The 14,802-nt window shown below is 56.2% G+C and overlaps 2 protein-coding genes across 2 annotated transcripts; both read right to left on the bottom strand.

Moving 5' to 3' along the window:
- Nucleotides 1-5,007: 5,007 nt before the first annotated feature.
- On the bottom strand, nt 5,008-5,685 carry LOC142067737 (feather keratin Cos1-1/Cos1-3/Cos2-1-like). The gene is made up of 3 exons (XM_075116674.1): nt 5,628-5,685; nt 5,506-5,508; nt 5,008-5,324 (listed from the first exon to the last, which is right to left on the bottom strand). Exon 3 carries the CDS (start codon nt 5,320-5,322, stop codon nt 5,008-5,010), a length of 315 nt encoding a protein of 104 aa, XP_074972775.1. The 5' UTR covers nt 5,323-5,324; nt 5,506-5,508; nt 5,628-5,685.
- Nucleotides 5,686-12,253: 6,568 nt separating this feature from the next.
- On the bottom strand, nt 12,254-12,931 carry LOC142067740 (feather keratin Cos1-1/Cos1-3/Cos2-1-like). Its single transcript, XM_075116677.1, has 3 exons — nt 12,874-12,931; nt 12,752-12,754; nt 12,254-12,570 (listed from the first exon to the last, which is right to left on the bottom strand). The coding sequence occupies exon 3, from the start codon at nt 12,566-12,568 to the stop codon at nt 12,254-12,256; it is 315 nt and encodes a 104-aa protein (XP_074972778.1). The 5' UTR covers nt 12,569-12,570; nt 12,752-12,754; nt 12,874-12,931.
- Between the last annotated feature and the right edge of the window lie 1,871 nt (nt 12,932-14,802).

Raw genomic sequence — 14,802 nt, 5'->3', positions numbered from 1 at the left:
CATTTATCTTAAGCTTATTCAGCATTCCATCCATGCCTTACTGAAGCCTGGACTGGTTCCTCTCTCTTGGAATTCGTATCCCTCTAACTGTGCCTCATACTCCCTTGGACCCACTGCAGCCTGTTTCTGTGGCAAGGCTTTGGGAGGTGGGGGAGAAGGGTGCAGGGGTGCCCCCTGTGAGAAGAATCCAGTGGCTACCGCCATGTCTGACAGAGCCAGTTCCAACCGGCTCCAACACGGACTATCTGCTGCACAACGCTGAGCCCGTTAGCAATGCTGGCTAACACATCTTAGAGAAAGGGCAAAAGACTACACAGGAAATGAGGAATGGAGAGAGTAAACCATTTGAGAAACAGTCCCGCAAACACCAAGGCCAGAGGAAAGGGAGGAGGAGGAGGAGGAGGTGCTTCAGGCAATGGTGCAGAGATTGCTGGGCAACCTGTGGGAGAGACCACGGTGGAGCAGATATCCACATGGAGGATCCCGCGCTGGACCAGGAGCCCATGGAGGACCCCGTGCTGGACCAGGTGGATATCCCCTGCTGGAACTGTGGCCTGTGCAGAGCCCACGCTGAAGCAGGCTCCTGGCACCAACTGCGGGCCCTGGAGGACCCCCATGCTGGGGCAGTCTTATCCAGAAGGACTGCAGGCCGTGGACTGGACCTATGATGGAGCTGGTCTTGAAAGACTGCAGCCTATGGGAAGGACTCATGCTGGAGCAGAGAAAAATGTGAGGAGAAAAGAGTGGCAGGAAGGAACTGTTGTGTCCTGCCACAACGCTCCCCCATTCCACATTACACTGTGCTGCTTGCGGGTGGAGGAGAGAGAGAGCCATGAACGAAGGAGGGAAGTCGAGGCTGTGAAAAAGAGGTGGGCATGGAGGTGTTTTAGAGGGTTTTGGTCTGTTTCTCACCATCCTGCTCTATTTGTAATTGGCACTATGTTAAATGAATCTTCCCCAAGTCGAGCCTGCTTTAAGGGTGACAGCATTTGGTTAGTAATCCCCCTGTCTTTACCTTGACCCACAGCCTTACTTTCACCTTACTTTCTCCTTTCTATCTCCTTCTGTCCTGTGGAGGAGGGAGCGTGAGAGATCAGCCGGGTGTGTTTGGAAGCCAGCCAAGGTCTTCCTGGTTCTGCAACAACTATGGTAATTAGAAGTGCCATGTGTGCTTTTTACATTGCCATGCTTTTCTTTTTTTCCTGCTTCCTATCTATGCCATCAGGAGCAGTCTCTTCCTCCCACTGTTGTTCCCTTCAGAGGACGGTGGGCAGTGATGTCAGGTGGCCTTTGTGCTTGTGTACCTGGGAACCAGTGGCAGGTTTAGAGCCATGGGCAGAGCACAGCTCACCAAACCTCCTGCCGTAGCCTCAGATGTACAAGGAGTCCCCACGGTCTGCGCGGGAGGAAAGCCGTGAATGGGAGCTACTCTGTTGATGACCTGCTGTGCTGGTTTTGGCTGAGAAGGGGTTAATTCTCCTCCGGGGTGGGGGGTGAGGGTGTCGACAACCTTTCCAGCTTCCCACGCTCTGCCGCGTCGGCGGGAGGCTGGGAGGGGCAAGGCCACGGCCGGGGCGGCTGACCCCGACTGGCCAATGGCATGTTCGTTCCATACCATGTGACACCATGACCAGTATATCAAGGGTGGGCAATCTGCGGCTCAGAGGAGGCATGGCTTTGGGTCAGCGGGCGGTGAGCGGTTGCGTCGCGTGCGGTTTGTTTTGGCGGTTCATTCCCCTCCCCTCTCCCCTCTCCCTTCCCCTCCCCCCCACACCGGGTTTCACGCCTCTCGTTGTTCTCTTTACGTTGCATTTTTGTTGTTGTTTCTTTTAATTTTAATTATTTCACTGTTCTTATCCCAACCCACGAGCGTTACCCTTCTGATTCTCTCCCCCATCTACCGGTGGGGGAGTGAGCGAGCGACTGTGTGGGGCTGAGCTGCCGGCTAAACCACGACACCTGCTCTCTTCAGCTCTTTCTGACTCTGCTAGGAAGAGTCCTGCATGACAACCGGTGACAGAGAAGAAACACCCACTCCCTTGGCTGCCTCAGACCCCCTCCACCTTGCATTTCTTTCCCCAACCATCCAGCCCCTCACTGACTCTCTTTCCCAGCCCGTTCCCTCTCAACGTCTCACAGGCAGGTCAGTGCAGATGATCTCGGCTGTCTTTGTAGGCCCAAATTTCTGAGGTTCAAGCACCAAAGGCTGTTCTCCACGAGCGGTAGGCTTCAGGGGAGGAGGGATCTAGGAGAAGGGGCCCAGTACAGTTCTCTTCTCTTGGCAGCCTGGCAGGAGGCCCTTCTGTGCAAGGCTGAGCTGTGGGCAAAGGCCCTCAGCACTCCCGTGGCAGCCCTATTTCCCCTACGCGCCCAGAGATCTGCACCCAGAGATCCTCTTTCTGAGAGGGGCTGGGGTTGGTGGCCTGAGGGAAAAGAGAAGGTGGTGAGAGAGCTTCTGCCATGGAACTGTTCTTCCCTCGCGCGCCAGGATGGGATTGTACTTGCCGTGAGCTGCAAAGAGAGAGCATGGGCTGTTCTGGTCGGTGCTCTCTCTACAGTACCATGGGAGGAAGGGTCAGTCGCTCACCTGTGTCTTCTTTTAGGCCCATGCAAGAAACCTTTTTTGTCCTGGAGGTGCTCGTTCTGATGGGAGGTGGGGATGTGCAGTCCGCCAGGCACCTCAGCCTTGCAAATCTGTGCAACCACCCGCTGGGCCGCACGGGGCACTGCATGGTGTGGCAGAGGAAGAGGGGATCTGCCCTAGCTATCGTTGCCCTTGGATGTTCTCACTGATTATTCACCCGATTAACACCTGGCTCAGACGCTGGTGCCGTTGGTGGAAGTTTGGGGATTTTTTGATCGTGGGAAGGTTCGTACAGAAAGCAGCCTTCCAGCTCTTCAAGGAGTTAGTCAGCAGGACCCCCTGGGAAGAGGTCCTCAGGGACAAGGGAACAGAAGTGCCGGCAGACCTTGGAAGGTGCATTCCATAGAGCACAGGAGCTCGCAGTTGCCAGGTGTAAGAAATCAGGCAAGGAAGGGAAGAGACCAGTACGGCTGAGCTGAGATATGCTGGTCAAACTAATGAGCAAGACGGAACCGCGCAAGCAGTGGAAGCAGTGGAAGCGGGGACAGGTAAGGGATGCAAAGAATAACTAAAGGGCTTCTACAGGTACGACAGCCAGAAAAAGAAAGCTAAAGAAAGTGCACCCGCCCTGCTGAACAAGAATGGTTGCCTAGTATCAAGAGACGAGGAGAGAGCTGAGGTACTCAACAACTTTCTTGCCTCAGTCTTCGCTGGTAGCCTCTCTCCTCAACCCTCTCAAGCCAATGGACCGCAGGATGGAGACGAGGGGGCTAAAGCCCCTCCCACCACCTGAGGAACCGGAACATCCACAAGTCTATGGCACCTGATGAGATGCATCCCAGAGTCCTGAGGGAATTGGCTGGTGTAGCTGCCAAGACACTCTCCATGGTCTTGAAAGGCCATGGCAGTCAGGTGAAGTCCCTGGGGAGTGGAAGAAGGGAAAGAGTGTGTCCATCTTTGAAAAGGGTAGAAAGGAGAACCTGGGGAGCTACCGTCCTGTGAGCCTCACCTCTGAATGGGAAGGGGGGTTGCGGACTCTGCGTTACACATAGTCTCTGCCACTCCTTCCTCTTCACGCTGCTCCCCTGCTCCACGGTGGGGCCCCACCCACGGGAGAAGGTCCTTCACAAAATTCTCCAACGTGGGTCCTTCCACCGGGCTGCATTTCTTCACGGGCTGCTCCACCATGGGTCCCCCACGGGGTCACAGCTCCTGCCAGAGGACCTGCTCCAGCGTGGGCTTCTCTCCGCAGGAGGGCAGTTCCTGCCAGGAACCTCTTCCAGTGCAAGCTCTTTACGGGGTCACAGTGTCCTTCACGGTACATCCACCTGCTCCGGGGTGAGGTCCTCCGTGGTCAGCCCACGACCTGAGGGCAGGAAGGGCATGAGTGGAACCTCACACGCTTCGTGGGGCGCTGTGTGCCTGAGATGTTATTGTGCGCCAAGCAGTGCCTCCAGGAGTTCCTTTTCTGCTCCCAGGAGACCACGGATGGATGCCAGGATTTAGAGCATTGCCTGCGGCTGAAGGCCAAGGTCCAAAAGGAACTTTCAAAGTATAACTGAGAAGCATAACTAGATGTTAGCATTAACAGTCATTTGCGCCACAAGGCATTTGCGCAGGGAAGGTGGACAGCTGAAACAAGCCGTGAGGGCCTTGTGGGGGTGTTGGCTTCGCAGGGAGTGTGGCCGATACTAATCCTGACTTGTGCATTACCTCAGCCCTGCCTATCTGGAGAGCAGCTGGGCCCTGCCAGGTGCTGAAGGGCTATATGAGGTCGCTATCTCACCTGCCTGTGGCCATGTGTACCGGCCACGGGCTCTAGATGGCGCAATGCAGTGGAGGGGAAGGTGGAGAGGAGGCTGTGGGCTGTCCGTGTGCATTCTTGTCTTCCCATTCCCCACTCCTGCCGCCCTTTGCAGCCATGCTCTCGCTGATAGCCATTGGCTGTGGAGTAGCCAGGGTTGTCTTTGTTAGCTCCAGGGGAAAGGGCACACACCAAAATCTACTGCGGTGAGTCCCACCCTCCCCTTGCTCCACCTCTTCCCTGAGCAGACTGGAAGAGCTGCCGCAGAAGGAAGGAGGACTCGGAGGCCCAAGCTTGGATGCAGCACAACTTTAATGAGTCCGAAGAAGAAAAGGAGGTGGTTCACAGAGAGCAGCCACAGGGGCAGCCACTAAGATGCGGTGGAGCTCCTGCAGGGTGTCCATCTGCCCACCCTGCAGAGGGAGGGAGGCCAACAAGTCCCCGCTAGGCTGGTGTGGGGAGGCGGTGACAGGAAAGGTAAAGAAGAGAGAGAAGGGATTAGAAGAGCAAAACAGTGGCCCGAGGAGGTGAGTACAGTGCCCTGAAGCTCTGTCTCCTGTCCAGCAGCACCATGTTCTGAGGTCTTGGAAGTTCTTGGCCAAAGTTGTTGCCAGCCGCTTTAGCAGGGTCGACATCTGCTGCCACAGTAGCGGTTTGTAATGCAGGAGAGGTCAAAGCCCCCGGAGTTGATGGGCACTCCATCACAGCTGAGGATGCTGCCAACAGCAGCGGAGGTGGAGGAGCCCACAACGGTGTTCTGTGGGAAGGAGCTGAGGATGGGGCCGGGCAGGGTCACCACCACGGGGGAGGGCTCGATGACGACGATGGAGTTCTGGCACTGCCTGACACAGGGCTCATTGCAGCTGTTGGCCAGTGGGGTCGGGCCACAGGGCGAGCAGGGCTGGCAGGGCTGGCACTTGTCGTAGCAGGACATGTCTCTGGTCCAGCGGTGCACCTGGGAGAGAGGGCAGGGAAGAAGCAGAGCACAGGGATACATGAGGGGCAGCACTGCACCCAACCACAGTGGAGCCAAGGCACCTCCTGGCCCAGCACGCGCTGCCCAGCCCAAAGGCCACGAGCCACCTCAACTAAGTCCCAGCCCCTCTCTCGGGAAGACCTCCTCTCCCCTTCCCTCTCCCATGAGAATCAGTTCCCAGCCCTGGGCTAGGACAGCCCATATCGGCTGAGGCACCCATCGAGGAAAGACCTGATCCTGAAGGAGGAGGAGGAGGAGGAGACGAGGCTTCACTCTCACCTGATTCCCAAGGAGAAGGAGGCGAGAGAAGTGGATGAGACGACAGAGAGTTGGGCTGCCTTTTATAGTAGACCTGCATTGCCTGAGGCCCAGAGGCACCCTTTGGGGAAGTAATAATTTTCTGACAAGCTCACGTCAAATGCGGACCATCCCGGCTAATGGTACGGGCTGTGTCCTGGCTTCCTGCACTGCTGCCTTTTCATTTCCTGGCTTACGCCACGTGCTTTCCCAGATGAAGGCTTCTGTAAGTGCTGGGATGAGAGGCCTGAGGATTTCCAGGATAGAAACACGTCAGCGCAGGCAGAAGACTCAGATCAAGTGCTGGCGGCCTGCCGTGCAGGCAGGTGATGATGTGCACCTGGGTCATACCTGTGGGCTTGTTTGTGGCAAAGTTTGCAGGAAATGGGCATCGCTCTCATGTTTCTTGTCCGGATGCACAAAGGCTCCCATGTGAGAGGTCATGTCACATCTAGCCCCCAGCATCTGCTCAGCAGAGTCCACAGTTGCTGATGTGGACTTGGTGATTGACGGTCGGACTTGGTGATCTTTTGGGGTCTTTTCCAACCTTGACGAGTCTATGTTTTCCTGGCTTGCGTTACGTGAGCATACAGATTTTTGCGTGCTCCCATGGAGGCATGCACGAGCACACGTCGGTCAGCCTGTACTTGTGTGAGCCTCATCATGGGGACGTGCGCAGGTCACAGCAGGGGGACTGTCCCGTGGTGCGTCCAGGAGAACTGCAGAGCAGCACGTTGCCCTTGCCAGAAGGAGCCCATCTGCAGCTGAACGGTGGTGCCTTTGGCCTGGCAGAGAGCTGCTCAGAGAACCAAAATGCAGTCCCTTGTGCCCTCTCGCGTCCTCCCTTTCTTGCTTTACGTACGGGGAGAAAGAGCAAGAAAGGCTGCCCGCCTATGCAGGCCGTTATCCTGGCATTGTATCCCCTGACGAGGCAGTGTTGCTGGTGACTGGGCGGGACAGAGGCTCCTCATGTCCACGCCAATGCCACCACTCAGCCTGGTGCTGAGTGAGGCAGGGCCTACGACCTCGCACCGAGTGGGTACTGGAGTGAAGGGACCAGGGTCCAGATGATGCTCTGCTGTGAGACGTGGGACTGACTTTCTGGGTGGCACAGGGAGAGTCAAGCAGCTGAGGACGCCTTTGGTGTTGAAGCACCAGGAGTCCCATGCTCCCCACAGAAACCTGAATCTGAGGGCACAGCACCTGTGTCTAGGAAGGCAGGGACATGTGCTTCAGGGCCCAATTGCAGAAACTCTGCTGCTGTTTCATGAGGGAGGTCAGGCAAGTTCCCTCTTTGTGACAGAGGCTGCAGGTACCTTGTAAGGGACCTAAGTGCGTCCTCCACCCTAGTCTGCCTTGTCTTTGCTCCAGCTTAGAGGCAGTGTAACCGAGGGCCACCCTTCTCCCTTTGTTGACCTTGCTGAGATCATGTCCAGGTGGTGTTGCTGGGAGGCTTCAGCCAGGCCTGACTGCCCTTCCCATGGGAGCCGCTTTCAAACTCAAGTTCAAGGACATTAGATAGCTGTCATATTAGAGCACTTATTCAAAATCTTTAAGCATGAGGAATAACACCATTTATCTTAAGCTTATTCAGCATTCCATCCATGCCTTACTGAAGCCTGGACTGGTTCCTCTCTCTTGGAATTCGTATCCCTCTAACTGTGCCTCATACTCCCTTGGACCCACTGCAGCCTGTTTCTGTGGCAAGGCTTTGGGAGGTGGGGGAGAAGGGTGCAGGGGTGCCCCCTGTGAGAAGAATCCAGTGGCTACCGCCATGTCTGACAGAGCCAGTTCCAACCGGCTCCAACACGGACTATCTGCTGCACAACGCTGAGCCCGTTAGCAATGCTGGCTAACACATCTTAGAGAAAGGGCAAAAGACTACACAGGAAATGAGGAATGGAGAGAGTAAACCATTTGAGAAACAGTCCCACAAACACCAAGGCCAGAGGAAAGGGAGGAGGAGGAGGAGGAGGTGCTTCAGGCAATGGTGCAGAGATTGCTGGGCAACCTGTGGGAGAGACCACGGTGGAGCAGATATCCACATGGAGGATCCCGCGCTGGACCAGGAGCCCATGGAGGACCCCGTGCTGGACCAGGTGGATATCCCCTGCTGGAACTGTGGCCTGTGCAGAGCCCACGCTGAAGCAGGCTCCTGGCACCAACTGCGGGCCCTGGAGGACCCCCATGCTGGGGCAGTCTTATCCAGAAGGACTGCAGGCCGTGGACTGGACCTATGATGGAGCTGGTCTTGAAAGACTGCAGCCTATGGGAAGGACTCATGCTGGAGCAGAGAAAAATGTGAGGAGAAAAGAGTGGCAGGAAGGAACTGTTGTGTCCTGCCACAACGCTCCCCCATTCCACATTAAACTGTGCTGCTTGTGGGTGGAGGAGAGAGAGAGCCATGAACGAAGGAGGGAAGTCGAGGCCGTGAAAAAGAGGTGGGCATGGAGGTGTTTTAGAGGGTTTTGGTCTGTTTCTCACCATCCTGCTCTATTTGTAATTGGCACTATGTTAAATGAATCTTCCCCAAGTCGAGCCTGCTTTAAGGGTGACAGCATTTGGTTAGTAATCCCCCTGTCTTTACCTTGACCCACAGCCTTACTTTCACCTTACTTTCTCCTTTCTATCTCCTTCTGTCCTGTGGAGGAGGGAGCGTGAGAGATCAGCCGGGTGTGTTTGGAAGCCAGCCAAGGTCTTCCTGGTTCTGCAACAACTATGGTAATTAGAAGTGCCATGTGTGCTTTTTACATTGCCATGCTTTTCTTTTTTTCCTGCTTCCTATCTATGCCATCAGGAGCAGTCTCTTCCTCCCACTGTTGTTCCCTTCAGAGGACGGTGGGCAGTGATGTCAGGTGGCCTTTGTGCTTGTGTACCTGGGAACCAGTGGCAGGTTTAGAGCCATGGGCAGAGCACAGCTCACCAAACCTCCTGCCGTAGCCTCAAATGTACAAGGAGTCCCCACAGTCTGCGCGGGAGGAAAGCCGTGAATGGGAGCTACTCTGTTGATGACCTGCTGTGCTGGTTTTGGCTGAGAAGGGGTTAATTCTCCTCCGGGGTGGGGTGGGGGGTGGGGGGGTGGGGGTGTCGACAACCTTTCCAGCTTCCCACGCTCTGCCGCGTCGGAGGGAGGCTGGGAGGGGCAAGGCCACGGCCGGGGCGGCTGACCCCGACTGGCCAATGGCATGTTCGTTCCATACCATGTGACACCATGACCAGTATATCAAGGGTGGGCAATCTGCGGCTCAGAGGAGGCATGGCTTTGGGTCGGCGGGCGGTGAGCGGTTGCGTCGCGTGCGGTTTGTTTTGGCGGTTCATTCCCCTCCCCTCTCCCCTCTCCCTTCCCCTCCCCCCCACACCGGGTTTCACGCCTCTCGTTGTTCTCTTTACGTTGCATTTTTGTTGTTGTTTCTTTTAATTTTAATTATTTCACTGTTCTTATCCCAACCCACGAGCGTTACCCTTCTGATTCTCTCCCCCATCTACCGGTGGGGGAGTGAGCGAGCGACTGTGTGGGGCTGAGCTGCCGGCTAAACCACGACACCTGCTCTCTTCAGCTCTTTCTGACTCTGCTAGGAAGAGTCCTGCATGACAACTGGTGACAGAGAAGAAACACCCACTCCCTTGGCTGCCTCAGACCCCCTCCACCTTGCATTTCTTTCCCCAACCATCCAGCCCCTCACTGACTCTCTTTCCCAGCCCGTTCCCTCTCAACGTCTCACAGGCAGGTCAGTGCAGATGATCTCGGCTGTCTTTGTAGGCCCAAATTTCTGAGGTTCAAGCACCAAAGGCTGTTCTCCACGAGCGGTAGGCTTCAGGGGAGGAGGGACCTAGGAGAAGGGGCCCAGTACAGTTCTCTTCTCTTGGCAGCCTGGCAGGAGGCCCTTCTGTGCAAGGCTGAGCTGTGGGCAAAGGCCCTCAGCACTCCCGTGGCAGCCCTATTTCCCCTACGCGCCCAGAGATCTGCACCCAGAGATCCTCTTTCTGAGAGGGGCTGGGGTTGGTGGCCTGAGGGAAAAGAGAAGGTGGTGAGAGAGCTTCTGCCATGGAACTGTTCTTCCCTCGTGCGCCAGGATGGGATTGTACTTGCCGTGAGCTGCAAAGAGAGAGCATGGGCTGTTCTGGTCGGTGCTCTCTCTACAGTACCATGGGAGGAAGGGTCAGTCGCTCACCTGTGTCTTCTTTTAGGCCCATGCAAGAAACCTTTTTTGTCCTGGAGGTGCTCGTTCTGATGGGAGGTGGGGATGTGCAGTCCGCCAGGCACCTCAGCCTTGCAAATCTGTGCAACCACCCGCTGGGCCGCACGGGGCACTGCATGGTGTGGCAGAGGAAGAGGGGATCTGCCCTAGCTATCGTTGCCCTTGGATGTTCTCACTGATTATTCACCCGATTAACACCTGGCTCAGACGCTGGTGCCGTTGGTGGAAGTTTGGGGATTTTTTGATCGTGGGAAGGTTCGTACAGAAAGCAGCCTTCCAGCTCTTCAAGGAGTTAGTCAGCAGGACCCCCTGGGAAGAGGTCCTCAGGGACAAGGGAACAGAAGTGCCGGCAGACCTTGGAAGGTGCATTCCATAGAGCACAGGAGCTCGCAGTTGCCAGGTGTAAGAAATCAGGCAAGGAAGGGAAGAGACCAGTACGGCTGAGCTGAGATATGCTGGTCAAACTAATGAGCAAGAGGGAACCGCGCAAGCAGTGGAAGCAGTGGAAGCGGGGACAGGTAAGGGATGCAAAGAATAACTAAAGGGCTTCTACAGGTACGACAGCCAGAAAAAGAAAGCTAAAGAAAGTGCACCCGCCCTGCTGAACAAGAATGGTTGCCTAGTATCAAGAGACGAGGAGAGAGCTGAGGTACTCAACAACTTTCTTGCCTCAGTCTTCGCTGGTAGCCTCTCTCCTCAACCCTCTCAAGCCAATGGACCGCAGGATGGAGACGAGGGGGCTAAAGCCCCTCCCACCACCTGAGGAACCGGAACATCCACAAGTCTATGGCACCTGATGAGATGCATCCCAGAGCCCTGAGGGAATTGGCTGGTGTAGCTGCCAAGACACTCTCCATGGTCTTGAAAGGCCATGGCAGTCAGGTGAAGTCCCTGGGGAGTGGAAGAAGGGAAAGAGTGTGTCCATCTTTGAAAAGGGTAGAAAGGAGAACCTGGGGAGCTACTGTCCTGTGAGCCTCACCTCTGAATGGGGAGGGGGGTTGCGGACTCTGCGTTACACATAGTCTCTGCCACTCCTTCCTCTTCACGCTGCTCCCCTGCTCCACGGTGGGGCCCCACCCACGGGAGAAGGTCCTTCACAAAATTCTCCAACGTGGGTCCTTCCACCGGGCTGCATTTCTTCACGGGCTGCTCCACCATGGGTCCCCCACGGGGTCACAGCTCCTGCCAGAGGACCTACTCCAGCGTGAGCTTCTCTCCGCAGGAGGGCAGTTCCTGCCAGGAACCTCTTCCAGTGCAAGCTCTTTACGGGGTCACAGTGTCCTTCACGGTACATCCACCTGCTCCGGGGTGAGGTCCTCCGTGGTCAGCCCACGACCTGAGGGCAGGAAGGGCATGAGTGGAACCTCACACGCTTCGTGGGGCGCTGTGTGCCTGAGATGTTATTGTGCGCCAAGCAGTGCCTCCAGGAGTTCCTTTTCTGCTCCCAGGAGACCACGGATGGATGCCAGGATTTAGAGCATTGCCTGCGGCTGAAGGCCAAGGTCCAAAAGGAACTTTCAAAGTATAACTGAGAAGCATAACTAGATGTTAGCATTAACAGTCATTTGCGCCACAAGGCATCTGCGCAGGGAAGGTGGACAGCTGAAACAAGCCGTGAGGGCCTTGTGGGGGTGTTGGCTTCGCAGGGAGTGTGGCCGATACTAATCCTGACTTGTGCATTACCTCAGCCCTGCCTATCTGGAGAGCAGCTGGGCCCTGCCAGGTGCTGAAGGGCTATATGAGGTCACTATCTCACCTGCCTGTGGCCATGTGTACCGGCCACGGGCTCTAGATGGCGCAATGTAGTGGAGGGGAAGGTGGAGAGGAGGCTGTGGGCTGTCCGTGTGCATTCTTGTCTTCCCATTCCCCACTCCTGCCGCCCTTTGCAGCCACGCTCTCGCTGATAGCCATTGGCTGTGGAGTAGCCAGGGTTGTCTTTGTTAGCTCCAGGGGAAAGGGCACACACCAAAATCTACTGCGGTGAGTCCCACCCTCCCCTTGCTCCACCTCTTCCCTAAGCAGACTGGAAGAGCTGCCGCAGAAGGAAGGAGGACTCGGAGGCCCAAGCTTGGATGCAGCACAACTTTAATGAGTCCGAAGAAGAAAAGGAGGTGGTTCACAGAGAGCAGCCACAGGGGCAGCCACTAAGATGCGGTGGAGCTCCTGCAGGGTGTCCATCTGCCCACCCTGCAGAGGGAGGGAGGCCAACAAGTCCCCGCTAGGCTGGTGTGGGGAGGCGGTGACAGGAAAGGTAAAGAAGAGAGAGAAGGGATTAGAAGAGCAAAACAGTGGCCCGAGGAGGTGAGTACAGTGCCCTGAAGCTCTGTCTCCTGTCCAGCAGCACCATGTTCTGAGGTCTTGGAAGTTCTTGGCCAAAGTTGTTGCCAGCCGCTTTAGCAGGGTCGACATCTGCTGCCACAGTAGCGGTTCGTAATGCAGGAGAGGTCAAAGCCCCCGGAGTTGATGGGCACTCCATCACAGCTGAGGATGCTGCCAACAGCAGCGGAGGTGGACGAGCCCACAACGGTGCTCTGTGGGAAGGAGCTGAGGATGGGGCCGGGCAGGGTCACCACCACGGGGGAGGGCTGGATGACGACGGTGGAGTTCTGGCACTGCCTGACACAGGGCTCATTGCAGCTGTTGGCCAGTGGGGTCGGGCCACAGGGCGAGCAGGGCTGGCAGGGCTGGCACTGGTCGTAGCAGGACATGTCTCTGGTCCAGCGGTGCACCTGGGAGAGAGGGCAGGGAAGAAGCAGAGCACAGGGATACATGAGGGGCAGCACTGCACCCAACCACAGTGGAGCCAAGGCACCTCCTGGCCCAGCACGCGCTGCCCAGCCCAAAGGCCACGAGCCACCTCAACTAAGTCCCAGCCCCTCTCTCGGGAAGACCTCCTCTCCCCTTCCCTCTCCCATGAGAATCAGTTCCCAGCCCTGGGCTAGGACAGCCCATATCGGCTGAGGCACCCATCAAGGAAAGACCTGATCCTGAAGGAGGAGGAGGAGGAGGAGACGAGGCTTCACTCTCACCTGATTCCCAAGGAGAAGGAGGCGAGAGAAGTGGATGAGACGACAGAGAGTTGGGCTGCCTTTTATAGTAGACCTGCATTGCCTGAGGCCCAGAGGCACCCTTTGGGGAAGTAATAATTTTCTGAAAAGCTCACGTCAAATGCGGACCATCCCGGCTAATGGTACGGGCTGTGTCCTGGCTTCCTGCACTGCTGCCTTTTCATTTCCTGGCTTACGCCACGTGCTTTCCCAGATGAAGGCTTCTGTAAGTGCTGGGATGAGAGGCCTGAGGATTTCCAGGATAGAAACACGTCAGCGCAGGCAGAAGACTCAGATCAAGTGCTGGCGGCCTGCCGTGCAGGCAGGTGATGGTGTGCACCTGGGTCATACCTGTGGGCTTGTTTGTGGCAAAGTTTGCAGGAAATGGGCATCGCTCTCATGTTTCTTGTCCGGATGCACAAAGGCTCCCATGTGAGAGGTCATGTCACATCTAGCCCCCAGCATCTGCTCAGCAGAGTCCACAGTTGCTGATGTGGACTTGGTGATTGACGGTCGGACTTGGTGATCTTTTGGGGTCTTTTCCAACCTTGACGAGTCTATGTTTTCCTGGCTTGCGTTACGTGAGCATACAGATTTTTGCGTGCTCCCATGGAGGCATGCACGAGCACATGTCGGTCAGCCTGTACTTGTGTGAGCCTCATCATGGGGACGTGCGCAGGTCACAGCAGGGGGACTGTCCCGTGGTGCGTCCAGGAGAACTGCAGAGCAGCACGTTGCCCTTGCCAGAAGGAGCCCATCTGCAGCTGAACGGTGGTGCCTTTGGCCTGGCAGAGAGCTGCTCAGAGAACCAAAATGCAGTCCCTTGTGCCCTCTCGCGTCCTCCCTTTCTTGCTTTACATACGGGGAGAAAGAGCAAGAAAGGCTGCCCGCCTATGCAGGCCGTTATCCTGGCATTGTATCCCCTGACGAGGCAGTGTTGCTGGTGACTGGGCGGGACAGAGGCTCCTCATGTCCACGCCAATGCCACCACTCAGCCTGGTGCTGAGTGAGGCAGGGCCTACGACCTCGCACCGAGTGGGTACTGGAGTGAAGGAACCAGGGTCCAGATGATGCTCTGCTGTGAGACGTGGGACTGACTTTCTGGGTGGCACAGGGAGAGTCAAGCAGCTGAGGACGCCTTTGGTGTTGAAGCACCAGGAGTCCCATGCTCCCCACAGAAACCTGAATCTGAGGGCACAGCACCTGTGTCTAGGAAGGCAGGGACATGTGCTTCAGGGCCCAATTGCAGAAACTCTGCTGCTGTTTCATGAGGGAGGTCAGGCAAGTTCCCTCTTTGTGACAGAGGCTGCAGGTACCTTGTAAGGGACCTAAGTGCGTCCTCCACCCTAGTCTGCCTTGTCTTTGCTCCAGCTTAGAGGCAGTGTAACCGAGGGCCACCCTTCTCCCTTTGTTGACCTTGCTGAGATCATGTCCAGGTGGTGCTGCTGGGAGGCTTCAGCCAGGCCTGACTGCCCTTCCCATGGGAGCCGCTTTCAAACTCAAGTTCAAGGACATTAGATAGCTGTCATATTAGAGCACTTATTCAAAATCTTTAAGCGTGAGGAATAACACCATTTATCTTAAGCTTATTCAGCATTCCATCCATGCCTTACTGAAGCCTGGACTGGTTCCTCTCTCTTGGAATTCGTATCCCTCTAACTGTGCCTCATACTCCCTTGGACCCACTGCAGCCTGTTTCTGTGGCAAGGCTTTGGGAGGTGGGGGGGAAGGGTGCAGGGGTGCCCCCTGTGAGAAGAATCCAGTGGCTACCGCCATGTCTGACAGAGCCAGTTCCAACCGGCTCCAACACGGACTATCTGCTGCACAACGCTGAGCCCGTTAGCAATGCTGGCTAACACATCTTAGAGAAAGGGCAAAAGACTACACAGGAAATG

This window comes from Phalacrocorax aristotelis, chromosome 23 (assembly GCF_949628215.1).
Source record: "Phalacrocorax aristotelis chromosome 23, bGulAri2.1, whole genome shotgun sequence".
Lineage (NCBI taxonomy): Eukaryota > Metazoa > Chordata > Aves > Suliformes > Phalacrocoracidae > Phalacrocorax > Phalacrocorax aristotelis.
This window is presented reverse-complemented; position numbering and strand designations above follow the sequence as displayed.